Genomic DNA, 14,144 nt, shown 5'->3' on the forward strand with positions numbered 1-14,144 from the left:
CCAGCAAGACTGACATTCAAAATGGATGGAGAGACAAAGAGTTTCCAGGACCGGCAAGGCTTAAAAGACTATGCAACCACCAAGCTGATACTGCAGGAAATATTAAGGGGGCTTCTTTCTTTAAAGGAGGAAAAAAGCCCAAGAATAGCACTGAACAGAAATATAGAGACAATCTACAGAAAGAAAGACTTCAAAGGTAACACGATGTCAATAAAAACGTATCTATCAATAATCACCCTCAATGTGAATGGCCTAAATGATGAGGGAGCAGGAGGCTGGCTGAGGACAAAGCAAAAGCTGGCGCCTTGCACCCCCTCTTCACCCTTTCCCCTCCATAAGTGTAGCATCCCTCAGGCAGCCCTGACTGCCAAGAACAATAAGCAAATAGTTAACTTGCAGAGCTCACAATCCTGCTAGACAGGAGTCTCCCTTGGCTTACAAATGTTCTAAATCTCACCAACAAAGACTATTGATAGCAGGATTGTGACACCCCACCAAAAAGTCTCCCAAAGATCTTAATGTTAATGGCTGGTCTAAAGACAACATTGATCCAGCAGCAAGGGCAAGGCCTCCGGCAGGCCTGGAACATCCTGGCACCTTGTAGGCCCTCTTTAGCATATGAAAACTCCACTGAAACCTCCCTTCCCCTCACCTTCCCCCAACAGCAGGGTACATAACCTGCCATCCCTCACAACCCGGGGCAGCAGCTCTTCCTGCCCACGGGTCCTGTCCCCGTGCTTTAATAAACCACCATTTTGCACCAAAGAGGTCTCAAGAATTCTTTCTTGGTCATCGGCTCCGGACCTCAGCCCACCAAACCTCACCTAGGTTCTAGAACTTCATCATAAATGCACCCATAAAACGGCACAGCACAGGGTTGCAGACTGGATAAAAGGACAGGACCCATCCATATGTTGTCTACAAGAGACCCATTTTGAACCTAAAGATACACCCAGACTGAAAGTGAAGGGATGGAGAAGCATCTTTCATGCCAATGGGCCTCAAAAAAAGGCTGGGGTTGAAGGAGCAGGAGGCTGGCTGAGGACAAAGCAAAGGCTGGCGCCTTGCACCCCCCTTCACCCGCTCCCCTCCATATGTGTGGCATTCCTCAGACACCCCTGACTGCCATAAAATGATAAATGGTTAACTTGCTGAGATCACAATCCTGCAAAACAGGAGTCTCCCTTGGTTTGCAAATGTCCTTGAGATTTACAAACAAAGAAGTTACCTTATCAATAGCCCAATTTCCAGGGACACAGAACTCAGTTCCTCAAGCCCTAATGTCACCCTCCCCTCCATAAAAAACCGAAGGTGGCGGAGGTAGAAGGAAAAGTAAATTAAGTTAAATTTCTTCTAAACCTAAATCTCATTAACAAGGATGCTTAATAGCAGGAATGTAACATTCCACCAGGAGACTCCCAATTGTTTTTACTTGATAGTAACCAGGCCTTCAATATCCTGATAGTGCTTTTTTCCGCATGCGTGGGCTAACCGGCCAGTTCTGCTTCTGTAAGATTGCTTTGTCTGCTTTCCCGCGGGGTCCCCTGACCCAATTCACTGACGCCAAGTGTGCCTGTTCAAACTGTCAATCAATCAGCTCAGCCCCACCCGAAACTTGTTTGTACCTGTCTATAAAAACCCTGCACGAACCCAGCTCTGGACCTCTCGGCGTTATTGGCAACAGCGGCGCAGAGGTCCAGGTTCAAACCTGCAATAAACGACCCTTGCTGATTGGCTTTGACTCACGTCTCTGGTGGTCTTTTAAGGTGGGGGTAATACTCTATTGGCATTTCAGGGTAGCGATTCTCATATCAGACAAATTAGATTTTAAGCTAAAGACTGTAGTCAGAGATCCAGAAGGACACTACTACATCATTCTTAAAGGGACTATCCACCAAGATGATCTAACAATTGTAAATATCTATGCCCCCAATATGGGAGCAGCCAATTACATAAGAAAACTGTTAATCAAGATAAAGAGTCATATGGATATGAATACACTAATCGTTGGAGATCCTAACACGCCTCTCTCAGAAATAGACAGATCATCGATGCCACGTGGTTTTTTCAAGCAGTCTTGCTGGAGTTGAGTCCTGCCCCCTATCAAGGGGCTGGGCTCTGAGGAAACCGGTTTTTCAGGCTTTTGTTCTCTGGAGGGTTTTTTTGTTTGTTTTGTTTTGTTTGTTTTTCTTTTTCCTCCCTTGGTGGCTTTCGGTGATTCTTTGGAGGTTTAGACAAAAGCAAACTGCAGTTTGCTGAGACCTCTGTCTCACAGAGAAGCCTCAGTCTGGGCAGGGCTCAATCCCAGGACCCTGAGATCATGACCTGAGCCGAAGGCAGAGGCTTAACCCACTGAGCCACCCAGGCGCCCCTATTTTCTTTTCTTTCTTTTTTTTTTTTTTTTAATTTTTTTTTTAAAGATTTTATTTATTTATTTGACAGAGAGAAATCACAAGTAGATGGAGAGGCAGGCAGAGAGAGAGAGGAAAGCAGGCTCTCTGCTGAGCAGAGAGCCCGATGCGGGACTCGATCCCAGGACTCTGAGATCATGACCTGAGCCGAAGGCAGCGGCTTAACCCACTGAGCCACCCAGGCGCCCCCTATTTTCTTAATGACATTTTCTTTTCTTGAGTTTTACTATAAGAATACATAATACACACAATATGCAAATTAGGTGTCTGTTTATGTTATCAGTAAGGCTTAGTAATTAGGTTCTTGGGGAGTCAAATACATGGATTTCCAATGGCATGAGGGATCAGTGCCCCTAATCCCAGCATTGTTCAAGGGCCAACCATAGACATACTCCAGTTCCTTCTGTCTTCAAGTGGAACAATGCTGAGGTTTCCATTCTACTGTCTCCCAGAACTCCCAATGAGGTGACTCTGCAGGGATACACGGTGGTGTCTCTTAAATATACTTTCCTTCCCAGCTCACATCCCTCCCCTATCTCTTAGGGACACTCTTAAATAAACTTCTTTCACTCAAATTCTTTTTTTTTTTTCATTTCTTTTTTTTTTTTTTACATTCTTTTATTTCTTTTCAGAGTAACAGTATTCATTGTTTTTGCACCACACCCAGTGCTCCATGCAATCCGTGCCCTCCCCAATACCCACTCCCTGGTTCCCCCAACCTCCCACCACCTACCCCTTTTCAGTGTCACTCAAATTATTATCTTGGGTTTACTTCTGGGAGAACTCAAACTTCTGAGAACAAAACCTATAAATTATACATATGCAAAAGTAACATATTCAATTTATTAATTCACCATGTTTTTATTTGCTAGAGGTTGGGAATATCAAAGGAAACCGGTTAAATACATTATGACCCACCCACACAAAGGGACACTATGCAGCTGTATAAAAGAATGAAAAAATGCTTTATGTATCGATATAAAACATCTGAGCTATATTAATGAATAAAGCAAGATGCAGAACAGTATAAATAACATGTTATAATTTGTGTAAAAACCTTGTATTTGTGTATGTGTTTGCATATGCCTAGAATCTTTGTGAAGGAGACCCCAAAATACACACAACCTTGACAGCCCCTTAGGAGGGACCTGAAAGGCTGTGGGGACCAGAATGAAGGAAAACTTCACCACAAATGCTTGCACATCTTTTGATTTTTTTAACAGATGGGTTTATCTATCCAAAAAATAAAAATAACATTAAAATAGTAAGTAAATACATAGATAAAGGGAGGTGCACCACTGCTGCTCCTTGGACCTTATATAGCTCAAGTGTGGAATGGGTGGACAGGCTCCTGGTGGCTGACCAGACCCTGACTCCACCATGATTCTTCCAGTGTGGTCTCCACCCAACTGAACAGGCTCCCGCAGGTCTATGTCCTTGCCGATGAAAGGAGGTCTCTCTTCCTGAAGAGAATCTGTTGCATTTCCCTTTATGTTCACCCACAAAAGCTGCCATCACCTCTGTCAGAAGGAAGGTCCAATGGTACCTTCACCCACATGTAAGGAATCTCAAGCAATTCCCTTCTTCCTGAGAGGTTGTACTGAAAGCACTCATCCCCTTCCAAGAGACATCTGAGTCATGCATACAACTCATGCATATGCTTGTACACACACTTGAACAAACATATACACACATGAATGGAAGTCCAAGCTGTTCTTTCCTGAATGAGTTGCTACCACCCCACTCCCCTAATACATGAATCTGTCCAACAGCCTGAGGACCTGCACTGTAGGTCTAACCAATGTCTTACTTCTTGCAGGAGAGGCCACTCGATGGGGAAGGAGCTGCTACTGGGCCTGGGCAGCACTGGGACCAGCTTCACTCATCATGTCCTTGTACTGCCGCTTGAAGAAGCCAAGCTGCGGAGGCAGAGACAAAGGGAGTAATGACCAACAAAGCCAGGGAAGTGGTGAAGGCCATGCAAACCAGGAGGGGGACAGAGATCAGGAGGCACAAAGAAAAATGTGGCAGACTCTAAAGACCTGGGGGAAATGGGGCAGGGAAAGAGAGGCATTAACGCTAGAGACAGGAAAGATAGAAAAGAAATAAAATACAGAAGGAGAAGGGAAAATTCATACCTTTTTTTAAATTTTTTTATTTTTTTATAAACATGTATTTTTATCCCCAGGGGTACAGGTCTGTGAATCGCCAGGTTTACACACTTCACAGCACTCACCAAAGCACATACCCTCCCCAATGTCCATAACCCCACCCCCCTCTCCCAAACCCCCTCCCCCCAGCAGCCCTCAGTTTGTTTAGTGAGATTAAGAGTCACTTATGGTTTGTCCCCCTCCCAATCCCATCTTGTTTCATTGATTCTTCTCCTACCCACTTAAGCCCCCATGTTGCATCACCACTTCCTCAAAATTAATACCTTTATAGTGGTCATTCTATACCAGGGACCATTCTAAGTGTACTACATATATTGGGTTAATACCCAATTACCTTCACAAAATGGTACTGACACTCATTTTATAGCTGAAGAAACAGACTCTGTGACTTGGTGGGAGTCAAAGCCAGTAACGAGCTGCTGAGTAAGAAGCAGTGCGGGAGAAGGGAGCAGACAGGAAAAGGGATACCTTGTACAGTCCAGCGGTGATGAGGGCCAGAAGCACGAACCCCCCCACTGAACTGCCCACTATAAGTGGTAAAGGGTTGTGCACTTCAGTTGGCTCCACTTTGGTTTCTGTCTGTGGCAGAGGGAGAGAGGGGTAATGATGAACTTCAGATTTCTAGGGGTTCCCCCGTCAGAACTTGTGCACTCCCTGAACCCAATGACTAGTCCCTCCCTGGACCCTCACTCCTCCTTTTTTTTTAAAGATTTTATTTCTTTATTTGACAGAGAGAGAGAGACATCACAAGTAAACAGCGCAGCAGGCAGAGGGTGAGGGGGAAGGAAGCAGGTTTCTGCCAAGCAGAGAGCCCAATGTGGGGCTCCACCCCAGGACCCTGGGATCATGACCTGAGCCGAAGGCAGAGGCTCAACCCACTGAGCCACCCGGGCACCCCCTCACTCCTCCTCCGTCTCCTCCTCCCTTGTCTCACTCTATCGCTTTACCTAGAGATTGCCACGAGCCCAGCCTCCTCTCCTGCCTCCCATAGTCCCTCTGGGTCAGAGGAAAATACCTGAGCCCTCAGAAATGCCTCCTGTCCTGGAAGCATGGCAAACTCCGAATCATTAAACAAGACCTCTGCTGTGCTCACAACCCGAAGGTAGTGTGTTGAAGTCTATGGGAGAGAAAGGATGGACGTTGGACCTGTGGGCCCCCTGGAGTATCGTGTCTGTGCCCAGCTGAGCCTTGGCCCTCACGTACCTTGATATACCAGTCAAATGAGAGGTTGCCTTGGAGGGTGATATTGAGCTTTTCCTGGATGCCAAAGGTCAGGATGTCACACTGGATTCTCTGGCAGACAGCGATGGAACAGTTCTGGGGAGAGAGCAGAGGGCAGGAATGACTAAGCTGGATACAGAAAATATCCATGCACCCAATCCACACTGTTGGCAGGCGGTACTCAGCACTAATAAAGGAACAGTGCTGAGTCTGCACGTGTCCCTAAAGCTGGGTTAGGGTTATTCTCACCACAACTGGAGTCTTCTTAAGCTCCACCAGGAAATCAGAAAGAGGGGGTTCCCACTCCTTGCTGTGACAAGTGCTGGAAAGGTTCTAAGGAAAGAGAGACACTGTGAGAAGGACAGAAAATGAGGGCTCATGGGTCCACCATCAAGGAGACTGAAATGGCCAAGGTCCAGGAGAGGGTCAAAATGGCTCCAAAATCCAACAACAACCAAAAAAACCCAGAGATTTTAGGAAAGACCAGGGCTGTGGTGGTAGGAGTTGGGTCACTCCTCAAGCCCAGCTAGACTTACCTTGGAAAAGGTGACTTGAGGGTTGTCCCACACAGTGACCTGGTTCAGCTTGGTAGGCACCCAGAAGACCACGCTGATGGGGAGGCTCCTTTGCCCCAAGTTGTTGAACTGCACAGTGGGAGGAGGGCGGTGGATATCAGCACTCTGCCCTTCTGCTCCCACCAGCACCCAGAGTCGGCCTCCCGACTCCTGACAGCCCCGTACACCTAATAAGGCCTCGCAGTCCCGAGCAGCCTGCCTCCTGATGCTTTCTGGGAGTCAGAAGACGGTAGGGGTTAAACACACATTTGAAAGCCAGACAGGCTGGTACTAAGTAGTGGCTCTTCCACTACTAGCAGTGAGTCCATGGCTGTGTTCTGTTAACCTCTCTGAGCCTCATTTGTTCCATCTACGAACTGGAGATAATGACAGTCCCTGATTCAAAGAATCATTGTAATGATAAAATGAGGTGTGTGTGTGGGTGTGTGTGTGTGTGTGTGTGTGTGTATACGCATGCGCACGCAGTCCTGGGTGTGTACAGAATGAAAGTGAGCCTGCAACAGAGCCCAGCACGTAGTAAGCATCTGATGCGTGCCTCCCGCCATTATTTCCCATTATCACATGCCCATCCCACTGATTTCCCTCCCTGGCTTCCTTCTCAGCTACCCACCTCATACTTGTGCTCTATAATGCGGCTGGTCTTCTCTGCAGCTGTGAAGCTGAGATATTTAGTGGAGACCTCATGGCTGATGGGAGAAAGAAGAAAGTAAAGGAGGTGTCAGGACTTCAAATGTGTCCTAAGAGGAGGTCTTGGGCTAAGTGTGTTAGGGAATAAACAGACATAAGGGTAAGGCTGCCCTGAGACAGTGCCAGTGGGATGGTGTATAGGGGGCCAGACACGTCAGACACACAGAATGTACTAGCTTGGGCAATGCAGACACATGCACACACACATGCACAAATACACACCCATGCTCACAGATGCTAGACACACACACACACACACGCGCACACACAAATACACAATGGGCCATGTTTGGCCCAGTGGTAAAGGCAGGGCTAAAGCCCTAGAAGCCAGCACCTGGTGACTACCACGAAGACAGTGTATTTCACAGGCAGCTCCAGCTGGAATTCAGTTTTGTTGGTCCTAGTCGTGTTGTTCTCACTGAAGGGAAACAGAGAGCTTTCTTGTATATCTTTTTCACGAATTTATAATCTATGTAAGGGCAGGAACCACACACGTCTTATCCATGCTGTCGCACCAGCAGCACTGAGTACAGAGCCTGGTGCATGGTGGGCGCTCAGCTGGTATTTACTGAACGAATGAGTGAATGAATGAGCTGAAGGGAGAACCAGTGGGGAGAGAGGGCAGTGGTCCACACTGGGGAGGGCTTTGGGACCTCAAAGTGGGGAAGCTGACTCAGCACACCTGGTCACATTGGCCTTGAGGAGTAGTCTGTTTCCCAAGGAAGCATCAGATTCCACGCCAAATGTGATAGTAAAAGTGACCTGGAGTTAGAGAAAAGAGAGACAGTGAAAAGAATAGAAGAAACAACCCAAATGTCTATCAACTAAAGAATGAATAATAAAATGTGGTGCATCGCCCAGCAATTGCACTACTGGGTATTTACCCTAAAGATTCATGTTTGTAACAGCAATGTCCACAATAGCCAAACTATGGAAAGAACCTAGATGTCTATCAACAGATGAATGGATAAAAAAAGATATGGATATATATATACACACACATATATATAGATATATATATCCATATTTATCCATTCATATATAATCTCCATATATATATCTATAGATAGATAGATATTCCAGAAAGATTTCATTTTTTTATTTATTTTCAGCATAACAGTATTCATTATTTTTTCACCACACCCAGTGCTCCATGCAATCCGTGCCCTCTCTAATACCCACCACCTGGTTCCCCAACCTCCTACCCCCGCCCCTTCAAACTCCTCAGATTGTTTTTCAGAGTCCACAGTCTCTCATGATTCACCTCCCCTTCCAATTTACCCCAACTCCCTTCTCCTCTCGAACTCCCCATGTCCTCCATGATTTCATTTTTTGATGGCTGCATAGTATTCATATATATGTATCTATACATATATGAATAGGTGTATTTACATATATAACTATATTATTCATGTATGTATCTGTATATGTATATATACATACGTATATACATGTATTTACATATATACTCATGTATACATATATACATGTATATTTTTAAAATTTTTTTAAATTAAAGAAAAAAAAGAAAAACAAATCACTTGGGGAAAAAATGAAATCTTGCCTTTTTCAATGACATGGTTGGAACTAGAGGGTATTATGCTAAGCAAAATAAGTCAATCAGAGAAAGACAATCATCATATGATCTCTCTGATATGAGGAATTTGAGAGGCAGGAGTGGGGGTTCGTGGGGGGAAGGGAGGGAAAAGTGAAACAAGATGGGACCAGGAAGGGAGAAAACCTAAAAGATTCTTAATCTCAGGAAACAAACTGAGGGCTGCTGGCAGCGGGGAGGGATAGGGCGGCTGGGTGATGGACACTGGGGAGGGTCTGTGCTATGGTGAGTGCTGTGAATTGTGTAAGACTGCTGATTCACAGACCTGTACCCCTGAAACAAATAATACAGTACATGTTAATTTTTAAAATGTGGTGCATCCATATACACTATGGAGTATTATGCCTCCATCAGGAAGGATGAATACCCAATTTTGCAGCAACATGGACGGGACTGGAAGAGATTATGCTGAGTGAAACAAGTTAAGCAGAGTCAATTATCATATGGTTTCACTTATTTGTGGAGCATAACAAATAGCATGGAGGACATGGGGAGTTAGCGAGGAGAAGGGAGTTGGGGGAAATTGGAAGGGGAGGTGAACTGAAAGACCCCCCCCCTCGTCGTTAAGTAATTAACTGCTCTTTTGTTGTGTAAAAGTACCCCTCCTCCCCTTGCAATGAAAAGACCCTTCCCCCAGGGTTGAATTCAATGTAACTGCTCTTTTGCCTTTCTGTAACCGCTTGGTTTTTAGGGCATGACACTTGACTCCTGTTTGAACAAGATACCCTCTCCTAATAGCCGGGGCATAGTCACGTAGGCAAGGGGGCTGCATAGTCACGTAGATAGGATGTCTTTCTGCTGAAGTAATAAGATTAAAACTTCCCCTCTTTGTTTCCCCTTCCCGCCTTTTTCTTCGCGCGTGGGGGTCTTCCAGGGCCAATCCACTAACACCGAGTATGCCTTTTTTTCAAATGTTCACATTGTCAGCCAATCGGCCCCGTCCCATCCGGGACTTGTTTGTACCTGTCTATAAAAATCCTGCACCACCCCAGCCTGGTGTGCTCAGCTAGCAGGAGCTGCTGACCACCCGCAGGCGTGCGCTGACCACCCGCAGGCGCCTGCGTAACAATAAAGAACCTCTTGCTGATTGCATCCAGTGGCAGTGTTGGATTCTTGGGTAAGGGGATCCGCGGGTCTTTCAGAACCATGAGAGACTATGGACTCTGAAAAACAACCTGAAGGTTTTGAAGGGGTGGGGGGTGGGAGGTTGGGGGAGCCAGGTGGTGGGTATTATAGAGGGCGCGGATTGCACGGAGCACTGGGTGTGGTGCATAAACAATGAATACTGTTACGCTGAAAAGAAATTTTTAAAAATGTGGTGCATCCATATATCAGACTGCTATCCAGCAGTAAAAAGAAATGAAGTATTGATACATGCTGCAAACGTGGATGACCCTTGGAAACATGGCCACATACTGTATAAACCCATTTACACGAAATGTCCCGGATAGGTGAATCTAGACGCGGGAAACAAAGTACTGGCTGCCTAGAGCTTGGAGAAATGACAGGACTGGAGCTGATGGCTAAGGAGAGCAGGGTGTTTTCTTGAGGTAAAAAAAAATTCTAAAATCGATCATGGCGATGAATGTATTAACTCTGTATTAACTAAAAGCCATTGAACTGTGTGCCTGAAATGGGTGAATTCAATTATATCTCAATAAAACTATCTTTCAAAATAAGAGCCAAGAAGAGAGAGAGAAGAATTCAGGAGAAAACAAAAGAGAAAAAGACAGGAGGACAGCAGCCTGACCTCTGAGGAGTTTGGGAAGATGGGGTGGTTTATGCCGCAGCTGCTGTTCTTCAAGCCTTCAGGCCCATTGGTGGAGTCCTCAGACTCACAAATCAGGCGCCAGCGTCTCCAGGAGAGCTGCTTCTGGAAGGCAAGGGAGACAGAGGTAGCGATGTCAAGCACCCACTGGAGAGACAGGGAAAATAAAGTCAAACAGAGCCTGACAAGGATTTGGTTACCTGGGCCAACGACACCCTCCGATAGGACAAGCCAGGTGGGTAGAAGATGGTGGCCTGAGTTCTGTAGGAGTCCTCACCCTGGTTTCTCACAGTCAGTGTCACGTTGAAGTCTCGGAGACCACCCACCACCAGGGCATCCAGGCTGTGGGAAGAATAAGCCAGGCCATGAGATGCTGAGGGCTTCCATGTGGCAAGTCTGCCCTGGTGGGAAGGAGGCACAGATGCTTGGAGAGAGAGGACAGGGGATGGGGCAGCCACACAAACACCTCTGAAGCAGCTGCTCTGTGCCAGGCTCCCTTACAGGCCTGGAGAAGAACAAAGCACCAGGTTGTGGTGCAGATTTGCAGGTAGCAGTGAGGAAAAGAAACTCACCCCATAACAGTGAAGGTGATGCTGAGGTCATCACGGCAGATGCCGTCACTGCCACAATTCTGCTCAAAGGGAAACTACCAAAAAAAAGAGAGAGAGAGAGAGAGAATATGATGGAAGGAAAGAATGAAATGATGTGAAATGAAACAATAAAACCAATTATTGAAATAAAATTACGTGAAATGAAATAAAATGTGCTTCAGTGATCTTGGCCTCTGGTCCCTTCCATGCTCCTGCAGGACCACAAGTTGAGGACTCACCAAAGCTGTGAAGTGTCTCTGAGCATCCACAGCCAGCAATGGCTGGAGGTTCTTGAATGAGGGCAAAGGCTTCCCCACCAGAGAGAAGTTGAAGTGCAGGATGATGGGGGTCACTGAGTCCTCTACACAATACTGAGAGATAACAGGGGTTTAAGAGTCTGCCTTCCTCAGCTTCCCAAGCCCACCCCATGCTTGAAGGACCCAGAAGTGTGGCCATCTCTTGCTCACCACTAATAGTAGCTTTAGGCTTTCACATTCTTGATTCAGCGTCAAAATCCTTGTCTGTCTGCGTGTGCTGTTCTTTGTCTCATCAAAGACAACTCGGGGATGTGGGAGACTTGGGTCCAGAGCCAGGTCATATGTAACGATGCTCTGGATCTCTCCTGAGGGGGGCAGGGCAGCATGGTGGTGAGGAGGCCAGCTTTGGAGTCAAACAAGCATGTGTTTGAGGTTCATATCTATTGCTCTCCAACCATATATGACCTCTTTGAATCTCCATTCCTTATTTTTAATTTGAGAATAATAATTGTACCTTCTTCATGGTGAAAGTTAAATGAAATAGTGTCCATAAAGCATTTAGCACAATGCCTGCTACATAGCAAGTGCTCAATAAATGGCAGTTATTCTGTTACATCCTAAAATATTAAGTATATTTTCCTGGAAACTCTCAACTTTTTTCTTTACTTTGGTCTTCAGAAGTTTGTGCTTTGGTATGGTACAATATATAATGTCTTATACATCGGTATAATATACTATGGTATGGTTTCCTTTATATTTATCCTTCTTTGATTTGGCAGAGAATCTTGATGTCTTTCATCAGTTTTAGAAAATGTGTTACCACTATTTTGTTGTTTCTTATTCTCTCTCTTTCTTCTGTTTGGAATTCCAATTATATATTTATTAAATTTTCACTGTGTTCCATATGCCTTGTGATTTCTCTCGGTATTTTTCATCCTTTTTTCTCTCCGTGTGTTAATTGAAATATTTTCAGTTGATTTATTTTCCAGTTCACCAATTCTCGATACTGCTTCTAACCTATTAAATGTATTTATTGAGCTCTTAATTTCAGTCTCTGTATTTTTCAGTGCTATATTTCCATTTTAATCTGTTTTATGAATTCCAGGTCTTTTCTAAACTTCACCACTTCCTCTTTTTTCTTGAAGATATTCACTGTAGTTATTTTTAAATTCCTAATAACTAATTCCTGAATCACCTATCAGTCTATTTCTATTATCTACTGTTTCTCTTGGTTGCTGGTCTGAATAGACATTGTTCCAATAGAAAGACCAAGTTGCTTACCAATCTCTCTCTCACATTTCTGTCTCCTCAGCACTGGAGAGTTCAACTTCTACTCAACTCTTTAGCTGCTATCTTCTACTGAGTTTCTTAGAGTCCTGACCTAGACATACATGGCTTAAGAATTCAGCCAATGACTTGAGAGGAATTTATACTGCACCTTCTATGCAATTCTCTACTCTCCAACATTTTGCTCTCAGTGTCTTGCCATGCTGGCTGCCCGAAACTGACTGCTATCTCCTCAGCCCTGTAAGATTACTGCTAGAAACCTAATTTTATTTCCTTCCCATTTTTCCCTAGTACCACCGTTACAATTCCTCCATACCAAGCACAGTGCTACTTTTTCAGAATAGAGATAAGGAGAAAGTCAAGTCAGTTGTGAAAAAATGCATGTTTGAATGTTTTGTGAATTTGTGTCTAGCTTCATCAACCCAAACTCCCATTTAAATGAGTCATCTCTTGAGCTTGAAAAAAATCCTGGTTAGTTCACAGGTGTGGGGCCATTGCTTCTCTGGAGAACTGAGAGAGTAAGGGAGTACTGCATACTCACTTTTTGGTGGGGTTTGCTGGGGCTCTCCACCCAGCCAGAGAAGTGCCTTGTCACTCCAGCCAAGCTTATAAAAGCCTGCCAAAACCTGTCTGGAAGTTTGCTCTAAACTGAAAGAAGGCTGGGAGGACTGGAGTGGTCCACCCATCAATGTCTCTAGTCATTTAACCCTTTCAGACTTACCTACCCAGCCTCACCTGCTCTTAGTCGGTCCCGTGTGTTCTTGCGAACATGGAGGCAAACTCTGACCTCTCCAGCAGTCTGGCCTTTCTCCACCTTTTCATGACATTCAAACACATTTCTTGCCACTTCCTTGGGTGTGAACTCCATGGTCACCTCAAGACGCAGCACAGGCTGGGATCTATAGGGACACCAGAGGGCCATCAGGGGCCTTCAGGCAATAAAGCCATTTCTTAAAGAGAAGATATTGGGTGTGCTCTAAAAGAAGTTCTCACCTGAGCAGCATCACATGGCCCTGGGCCCCTATAGCCAGGTCTACCAGTCCATCCATTGTGAGGTCTTGGCCCCCACTTAGTGACTGACCAAAATACTGGAGCCTGGGGGAGACCTGGGAGCCTTGAATCCTCTGAGGGTAGAAAGGGGGAGAGAAAGGGAGTGGGAAAGAATAGGAAAGTGTGTGATTCAATTGCCCAGAGTGACCCCAGGACGTATTGTCTGGGCTCCACTTTGGTCGCATCTCCTACAGCTTCTCAAGGAAATTAAGGCATTATTCAGCTTTAGACCACAGCCTTGAGATGACAACCAAAATTTCTATCAATTACCCAGGTTTTCCAAGAAAAACAAAGTTTTACAGGAAAGACATGACACAGCATGCTATTTGACTAAGCTGAATCTTTTCACATGGTCAGGATAATGCAAACACTGAATACTGATCTTACCAAAATTCTCATCTAAGGAGTGGAGCAAGAGGGCAAAAGGTCAGAGGTGGCAAGCTTTCTGAAAGCAAGGTCAGTCTTCACCTCCCACAATGGGAAGTCAACGTTAAAACAATAATGAAGCAGCA

The 14,144-nt window shown here is 45.3% G+C and overlaps 1 protein-coding gene across 8 annotated transcripts in view; it reads right to left on the reverse strand.

The window, feature by feature from the left end:
- Positions 1–2,664: 2,664 nt before the first annotated feature.
- Positions 2,665–14,144, reverse strand: part of ITGAM (integrin subunit alpha M) — a 44,395-nt gene continuing 32,915 nt past the window's right edge. For 3 of the 8 annotated variants that reach the window (XM_082714289.1, XM_082714295.1, XM_082714292.1), the window contains 17 exons: positions 13,576–13,706; positions 13,318–13,481; positions 11,506–11,660; positions 11,278–11,409; positions 11,021–11,094; positions 10,649–10,790; positions 10,431–10,553; positions 7,748–7,827; positions 7,400–7,483; positions 6,989–7,064; positions 6,340–6,447; positions 6,053–6,136; positions 5,786–5,899; positions 5,598–5,699; positions 5,051–5,161; positions 4,222–4,330; positions 3,253–3,931 (listed from right to left, as the gene is read on the reverse strand). In XM_082714289.1, the coding sequence (XP_082570415.1) occupies positions 4,259–4,330; positions 5,051–5,161; positions 5,598–5,699; positions 5,786–5,899; positions 6,053–6,136; positions 6,340–6,447; positions 6,989–7,064; positions 7,400–7,483; positions 7,748–7,827; positions 10,431–10,553; positions 10,649–10,790; positions 11,021–11,094; positions 11,278–11,409; positions 11,506–11,660; positions 13,318–13,481; positions 13,576–13,706 (1,752 nt within the window). In that variant the 3' untranslated portion in view covers positions 3,253–3,931; positions 4,222–4,258. Of the gene's footprint in view, positions 2,883–2,988; positions 3,217–3,252; positions 4,331–5,050; positions 5,162–5,597; positions 5,700–5,785; positions 5,900–6,052; positions 6,137–6,339; positions 6,448–6,988; positions 7,065–7,399; positions 7,484–7,747; positions 7,828–10,430; positions 10,554–10,648; positions 10,791–11,020; positions 11,095–11,277; positions 11,410–11,505; positions 11,661–13,317; positions 13,482–13,575; positions 13,707–14,144 lie in introns of those variants that run through there. The other 5 variants (XM_082714290.1, XM_082714293.1, XR_014306434.1 and 2 more) reach the window with 4 other exon arrangements.

The sequence above is a fragment of the Mustela nivalis genome (assembly GCF_964662115.1).
Source record: "Mustela nivalis genome assembly, chromosome: 19".
In the NCBI taxonomy this organism is placed as follows: domain Eukaryota; kingdom Metazoa; phylum Chordata; class Mammalia; order Carnivora; family Mustelidae; genus Mustela; species Mustela nivalis.